An 8139-nucleotide genomic window follows, 5' to 3' on the forward strand; every position below is an offset into this window, starting at 1 on the left:
GGGGCGGGGCCCGCCGCCATTTTGTGGGTGAGGGGATTGCCTGTGGGGGTTCCGCGCCTCACTGAGCAGCTCCTCAGGGCTGTTTGGGTCGGCTTGGAGGGGGTCGGGGTCGGCTTGGAGGGGGTCGGGCTGCTGCCGCCCCCATTTAGTCGAGCCCGCGCAGCCCCAGTGCAGCCTCCCTGTCTCTGTCAATGGACACTCGCCCCGCTCGCTCCGTGTGAGGGGAATGGGCTCAGACCGGCTCAGCTGCCGCGTCCACCGCTTCCCCAGTTCTATGAAAGTGTCCCTGTCCCCACACCGTGAGCTGCTGCCCTCAGCCACCATCGCACCGACCCGGGCACGAAATCCCCCCAAAACTCGCCCCTAAGGCTGTGCCTCAGCAGTGCCGCACAAAAACATCGTGATTATTCCACTCGCCATGTCCCCTGGTATCATCCTGTTTTATTATTTTCTGATGCAGGAAGCCTTTAGTCCACAGCCAGCAAAGCAAGCACGGTAAAATCCCCAGTGCTGCCTCCGTGATTGGAAACTACCTGCCTATGAAATAAATTAAAAAGATCTTGCAAATTAACAAAATAAGGGGAAATAAGTGATTTTTATTCTTTTTTTTCCTTGCTCGGAGAAATGTGAGGTGGCAGCAATGGAGGTGAAGGGCTGTTAGTGTTCAACTGTGTGGCTCCCACAGTCCTCAGGCTCTGATCAGAGTGTTTATGATTTATGATTTATTAATTACAGGTTCATTAATTCATTTTATTAGTGATTTTTAATGCATTTGGGATAGGTGCCTGTACCCAGTGCTCCCGTGTGGCACAGAGGGTTGATTCTGAATGGGGTCTGCACTGGAGAAAGAAACTGGGAAGAGCTGGATGGGACACAGTCCAAACCTTTCCCAGCCCAAAACCCACAAAAAAAAAATCATTAACATAAAAAGCCAGTTGGAAATTAATGTTCAAGTAAAGGGAATCAATCTGCAGCAGAGCAGATAAGCAGGAGGCTCTGGCCCAAGGAGCAGCTGCCTGCTGAGGGAGATAACAAGGTCACTGCCTCACAAAACAGACCCTGATTCTTCCTCCTCCTCTCCTTTCATTCCCACTCCCAGCCAAGCGAGCCCTTGACAAAGAGGGGATGCTGAACGTCCCTGTAGAGCGGGAGTGAGGCAGGCAGATAAGGCAGCTGCAGCCAGAGAATCCCTCACATGTGGATTTTGGGAAGGGTTTGCTCTTTAATACTGATTAATTCATCCCGCAGTGCCCCTGGGTGCTGGGCAGAGGGAACCGGGTGGATCAGGGCTTGGCATCCCATAACCCATCCCCCAAATCTCCTGTCTCCACTGGAACTGGGCTTTGCCAGGTGCTGCTGTGCTGGCACAGGAGACCCCAGTCCTGTTCTTCCAAGGGACAGAGTTTGGCTGGGATCCCCTTGTCCTGAGTTGGCAGCAGCGTTCGCTGCACTGATCCATAGCCAGCAGCCAAGATGACACCCCCATTTTCCCATAGACATATCTCAACTATTTCTAAAGAGCTTTCATTTTCCATTAATTTCTCTTTACCCCCTGGAAGCAGCAGGGATTTTGCTCCGAAGCACTCTGCAGCCAAGACACGACTCCAAAACCTCCTTATCCTGTGCTGGGCACTGCATGCAGTCACGATAACCCCCTGCCCAACGCTTCCATTGCCCCCAGCTCCCCGCACCGTGGTTTCACCCGACTCCTGACCAGAGTATCCAGTGTGGATTGTTTTATTTCCTTGTGCTGTCCCACAGGCAGGCAGCACAGTGCAGTGCTTGGCTCTGTGGGTGCAGGGAGGGAGCAACCTCCGTGCTTGTTTGGGTGGGTTTTTTCAGATGAATCACAGCCCCACAGGATGCTGAGCCCGGCATTAATAACTCTGACAGCTCCTCAGCAGCAGGTTTGATAATGAAGGTTTTATTCCAACAAGCTTGGGGCAAACCCATCTCTCCTGATGGATGAGGCGTTGCAGTGGGGAGTGATGGTGGTGGTCTGGGCACCCCTCGGCTGCTCTGGCTCCATGGGAGTCGCTGCAGGATGTGGCTGGTGGTCACGGTGTCCCTGCGTGGCTGAATTAGAGGTCACCAGCTCCCCCCCCACATCCTCACCTGCTTCAATCCATAACCAAGAGATGGTGGGTTTAAATGTTTAACCCTCACGCCAGATCTGGAGACCCCCATCCACAGGGGTCAAGGAGCAGCAAGTGGGGACGGGTCAGGGGGAGCCTGCAGCCCACCAGTGAACCCAGAATGAGTGAATATTCCTGCCTCAATACCTGCCTGGTGGGGTGGGAGGCATTGGGATCAGTGGTCCAGCTGGCCAGTGGTGGTCCCCAAGCCCCTGGGGCTGTCAGACACCTGTACCTGCAGCTTCTTGGGCAGCAGCTCCTCGCAGGGAGGCGGCAGTGGCCGCTTCAGCCCCTTGGTGGAGGATCCCGATGTGTTTTCTCCTGCCTCATGCCGGGGTTCTGGGGGCTGGTATCCCGTCTGGCTGGGATCCAGGGGGTCCCGGGAGAGCAGGATGCAGATGGAGGGGACATTCTTGTGGACAGTCAGGTTTTGTGCGGGGCCGTTGGGCAGCGGGTCCTGGTTCTCCCAGACCTCCAGCACGGTTTTGTAGCGTACCTTGGTGACCTGGTGGAGCCCTCCCAGCTTGCGCTTCATGATCTCCACGCAGGTGATGGTCTTGGTGACCGCCCTGCCGCAGCCGCTGAACACGATCTGCCGCCTGCCCTTCAGCTCCATCTGGGCCATGGCAAAGTTCATCAGGTTCCTGATCTTGCTGCCCTCCTTCACTTTCATCTCCACCACGTCCGGGGGCAGGTCTGGGAAGGGCAGTGGCATCTCCTCCTCCGAGGTCCTCACCTTTCGGAAGTTCTCCATTCTGGACTGGACAGCGGGCTTGGCTCTCCCTCCTTCGGCAGCCATCCTTCACCTCTTCCCGGTGGATCCACACAGGCTCCTAGTCCCCAGTGACCATAGGAGGGCTGACTTTGCTGCCCTCCAGCCCAACCCTGTGTCCTGCAACCACCAGCCCCTTCCCCTTGGCTCTCCGGGGGCTGGTAGTGGGCTTGGTGGCAGTGCCAGAGGCTGTCTCCTGTGGGAGTCAGAGCTGCAGGATCCCCTGGCTGCTCCCAGTTGCTCCCAGCAGGGATAACAGGCAGCTCCAGCTCTCGGTGATGCTTGGGCTCCTCCGCTCCCACTGCAGCACTCGCTTCTGCTGCTCTTTGCTTCATTCTGGACTTCAGCAGCCCCCAGAGCTGTTCTGTGTAATTAGCAGATCCTCCCCCTCTCCCTCCCCTTCCTCCCCTCCTCCTCCTCCTCCCCTGCTCAGCCGCCCATCCCAGCACCCAGCACCTTCCTTCATCCCTGCCAGGCAAAGGGGAGGGCAGGGAACCCAGGTCTCTGTCCTGGAACAGAGAAGGGAAGGAGGGGAGGGTGGAAGGCAGAGAGAGGAGCTCACTCTTGCCTTCATAATGTTCCCAAAGTCCTGCCCCCTTAAAGAGAACCTGGTCCCTTCTCTCGGCGCTCGCTCCTCTCAAAGACACCCGCTGCTAACTGCAAATGTCACCCTGCCTGCCTGCCCTGCAGCATTCCCAGAGGGATGCAGAATCCCAGCCACGCTCTGTCCAAGGATGGCACAAAGATGCAGCAGGTACTTCAGGAAGTACTTTGGAGTCTGAGCTCGACCCTTATTAGCCATGAGAGAAGCCAGTGGAAGCCGCAGCCAGGAGAAAGCCTGGCAGATGGCATCGCAGGCGAGCATGCACTGAGTGTGCCAGGGCTCTGCTCCCCCCAACACCCCGCATCCCCAGCCTCGGCTCTGCCGGCAGGAAAACCTCTCAATTCCCAAAGCTCCGAGGAGCAGATGCCGTGGCAGAGGTGGTTTTCACGGGCAATTTCTCTCTCTCTCTCTTCCCCGCTCCTCCTCCTTCCCTAAGCCTCCCTCTCTCCGCTGCTCTTCCAGTCCCTGTCCCTCATTCATCTCCAGTTTCCCAACGTGGAGCTGCCCACTGTGGGCTCATCGTTACATGAACTGGCAACAAATCCCAGAAAATCCCTGTTGCAGGCCAGGAGATGTCCCCTTCCTGCCCCCAATCCCTTCCCGGAGCAGAGGCGACGTCCCTGCCCCAGGCTGGCCCTCTGCCCGCCCCTGTCACCTGCCTGTCCCCTCCCGCCCCGCTGGCCGGGAGATCATTGCACAGTGGAAAGACATGTGAGTATTGACTTGCAGTCAAATCTTATCGGCCTCTGGAGGCCCCTGGATTGGTTTCACTCCGAGCAGGGCTTGAAAAAATAAACTAACTAACTAACAAACCAATCCCATGTCCGTGGTGGTGAAGGCAGGATGTGGCTGTCGTCTCCTATCCAGGGAGAATCCCACATCCCTGTGGTCCCCAAAGCAGCTTTCTGTGGGGACCACTGCCTAAATGGGGATGGGTACGGGACACCCTCTGATCCAGTCACTGGGTTGGGGTCTGGGCGTGTCTGTGGGCAGTGGGATGGGATGGGATCCTCCATCCACAAGCACTGTGCTGGAAAGCCCCTGGAGATGCAGAGCATTGTTTCCCAATCCATCTAACCCTCCCTGAGACTCCTTGGGCACAGAGAGGGGAAACTGAGGCAGGGAAAGCAACAAACCCAGGCTCATCCCCAGCACCAGATTCAGGCTTTCAGCATTCCCAAGTCCCTTCTGGTGCTCTGCAGTAGTGAGCAAACCTATTCTCTGTGCTCCCACCATGGATTCCTCACTGCTATGAGACAAAACAATGACATTTCTCCATCCTTCCATTTCACAGCACTTTGTGGAATCCTTGCAGAAGGCACTTGGCTCCTTCCTGGAGTAGGCAGGGATGGATTAAGCCCCTCAGAGAAATTCCTGCCTTCAAAATGCCCTAAACCCCCGTGGAAATAATCGGAAAGGATTTTAGTGCCTGTGAAATCCCTCAGGGTCATTATCCAGGTAGCTTGGGAGAGTTACATGGACACAGAGGGCTGACAGCTCCAGGGCTCTGGGCAAGCCCTGGTGCTGGCTGAACCATCCAGCCCTTCTTTCCTGGCCCAGAACCAGCTCCTGCCTCCTGCAGCCCATTTTCCATGGCGTCCTGGCGCTTCTCCACCATCGCATGATGGAAGCAGCAGCAGCTTCTTCCCCCACCCCATCTCTCATTGCTGCTTAATGAACTCTGCTTATCACAGCCTCTGAAATGGAGGTGGGAGAGGTGCAATCACAGAAAGGCTTCCAGAGGGTGCATTCGCCTCAAGGCCAAGGCTGTGCTGGGAGCAGGGGGGGCATTAATGACAGGGGCTTATTTTCCCTCTGCAGCGCTTAAAATGTAAATGAACTTCATTATTAGCAACTCCGTTGCTAATTACCATCTGAAGCTATTCATTAGCCTGTCAGCTTATTTGTTGGAGGACAACAGAGTGGATGGGTTACTCCAAGCCATGGAATAGCTGAAATGAGCTCAGCGGGGTAGAAGAGGAAAAGCAGGAATGGGGGGACAAAGGCACAGACAGTTCCAGCCGTGGGGGATCAGGGAAACAAAAGCTGGAAAAGAGGAGGGGGACTCCTTCAAAATGGAGAAGCAAATGGGAAAGGCAGGAGTGATGAAAAAATAAAAGTAAAGGAATTACACTCCTTCCTGAGAAGCCACTCTGGTTACCAAAGTGGGACCCAGGGAGTGGTTTCTTCTTCCCTTTTCCCATTACAGTTTCTCTCTGAGCATTCCACTGTCCCACGCCGGAGGAGTTCCAAATACTTGTGGGATCCTCTTGCCTGGTCCCAACCCCACAGGAGGTGTGAGCTTGTAAGAGCTATTTGGAAGAGCAGCCCAGAGGAGAGCTAGGGGTGAGAATGCAGAGGGCTGCTGGACACAGCACGGAATGCAGCCAAACATGGAAAAGTGAGGAAAAACCCTGAGAAACATATTCTTAACAGAGATCAGGACAGCTGGAGAGGAGCAGTAACCCGAGCCCCTGTCCTCCACCTGCCCTCTCCATATTTTCTTTCATCCAAGGTGGCCCTGCTCAGGAACAGGACGGAAAGTGGGAGCATCCGATACAAGGAAGGTCTCGGTGCCATTGCCCATCTCTGCGTCACATCGGCTCGGCTCAGGTCTCAGCCTCTCATCACATTGCACTCGGCAGCGGGCTGATGCCAGGGCTGATTGTAACCCTGGCAAAAGGGGTGCAGAGGGACCCCCAGGATGCCACCACCACAGGGATCCCCTGCCCCCATCCCAACCAGGCTTCTGGAGCTGCTGCTTCCCAGGAGCAGCTCCCGGAGGATGTAGCCCAGGGTGCGGGGGCTGTGTCAAGATGCCAGAGGAACCCTCAGAGCATCCTAGGGTTGCACCAGCTCTCTGCTGAGTTCTTATTCCTATCGTAAGCAGAAAATTACAGAGCTCAAGATAATCCTCATTTTGAATAGCCCGACAGTGAAAGAAAAGGGAAAAATCCCTTTCATAAGACAAATCCCTTTGCAGAGCTCCAGCATGATAAGCAGAGGGACGTTTTAAGGACCTTGAGGGTATTAATAAACGGGAATGTTCCTCACCAACCCCACCTGGGACCCCAACCCACCCCCTGCCTGTGTCCCAGGAACTCTTTTTAAGCTCAACCCAGGGGTCTCAGTCCTAGTCTCAGCTATGTCAGGACTGGTCTCTGCGTCAGCTGCAGCTGGTCTGGACTCCAGCCTACAGACTGATCCTAAACTGAACCTGTGGATTTATTTCCTTGTTTTTGAACCTGTTTGCCTGCTGGGAATTTGCTGGTTGATCCGGCCTTTTCTACAGGCAGTCAGGAATGTGGTACTGCTGAAGGCAAGGATCAGCTCTGTAGGTGACCGCTCCCAAAGCCTCAGTGGGATGGGAAGGTGCTGGGGCAGCAGAGATGCAGGTGGGGACGAAATTTAGGTCAGAGAAAGCTGGAGAGATGAGAAATAAGGGACAAGAAATCAGCCCCAAATCTCCAGCATGCTCAGTGCCCACAGGCAGAGCCAGAGCAGCTCTCCAAGGCACTGAGCATCCCCAGTGCTTGGCAGGAGTGGGAATCCATGACCCCATCACCTCCTCCCTTTCCTTGCCTGCTGCTGGGCAGGGCATGGAGCTGGATGTGCAGGGCTCCCTGCTCTCTGCATGGAATAGCTCAGAGTCCAAGACCCAGAAAGGGGTCAGAGTGGACAGTTGGGCCATCTGCCATGGGGTCATCTGTGGCACACTGGTTTTCCTGCTTCCCTCTATTTTACCATCTGTGAAGCAGGCATTTTCCCTGTTTCTGCCAGGGGTCCTTCCTTGCATCCCCACAGCAACGCTGTTCCCCTGCTGAAAGGGAAAGTGAGCCACCAGGGCTCACTGGTGTAAAGAGATTTTGCTGCTTCCTTGCCCAGCTGTTCTCATCTTCCTGTGGTGAGATGTTGTTCTTGCTGCCCCACCATGACCCTCAAGGCTGGACCCCGGGAAGGGAGGATGACTTAGTTGTCAAATAAAGCCATTTTCACAAAACTTCACTGATATTCTCACAAACACCAAGGCAGGAGGTCCAAGTGGTGTGCACAGAACTCTGTGTGATGACACTGAGAACAAGGCACACAGCCTATGCAGATCTCAGGCTGATTTGGGATTTATATTCCTTTTAGGAGCTTTTGAACCCTGTCCCGTCTGTGAATCAGTCCAATCCCTTCCCCTGCCCTGTAAATCCCAACCTTGGCATTGCTGGCAAAAGCAATCGACATTTCCTCTGCCCTTCATGCAAGCCATTAATTAATCACTGCTTCCAGAATGAAACACATCAGGGCATGGACATGGAATACCCCAAACCTGGCCCTGTTTGTGTGACCTGCTGGTTTGCCATTGCCTCCTGGATACAGGGAGCCTGTGTATCCTGCCAGGGGCTGTCCCCCAGAGCCCCTGCCCTACCAAAGGTGGTCTTCTACCCACATAGTACTTGCCATGCCCCGAGTAGGAGACAATTCACCCTGCTCTACAGAACCCCCATCCCTATAAAGCCCCCCAAGCTCCATAGAGCACTCCCAGCCCTGTAGAGCCCCTACTCCTGTAAAGCCCCCCAAGCCCCATGGAGCACTGCCAGCCCCATGGAGCCCCACAATCCCTACAGAGCACTCCCAGCCCT

General features: G+C 55.2%; 1 protein-coding gene across 2 annotated transcripts; it reads right to left on the bottom strand.

Annotated features, from left to right (window-relative positions):
- Nucleotides 1-1721: 1721 nt before the first annotated feature.
- RPP25 (ribonuclease P and MRP subunit p25) lies at nucleotides 1722-3558 on the bottom strand. 2 transcript variants are annotated; one of them, XM_033517020.1, is made up of 2 exons: nucleotides 2872-3558; nucleotides 1722-2751 (listed from the first exon to the last, which is right to left on the bottom strand). In XM_033517020.1, the coding sequence occupies exons 1-2, from the start codon at nucleotides 2932-2934 to the stop codon at nucleotides 2311-2313; spliced, it is 504 nt and encodes a 167-aa protein (XP_033372911.1). In that variant the 5' UTR covers nucleotides 2935-3558; the 3' UTR covers nucleotides 1722-2310. The 2 variants fall into 2 exon arrangements, with proteins under 2 accessions (XP_033372911.1, XP_015493952.1); XM_015638466.3 differs by having other exon boundaries at nucleotides 1722-3558.
- Between the last annotated feature and the right edge of the window lie 4581 nt (nucleotides 3559-8139).

Source organism: Parus major, chromosome 10 (assembly GCF_001522545.3).
Source record: "Parus major isolate Abel chromosome 10, Parus_major1.1, whole genome shotgun sequence".
NCBI lineage: Eukaryota > Metazoa > Chordata > Aves > Passeriformes > Paridae > Parus > Parus major.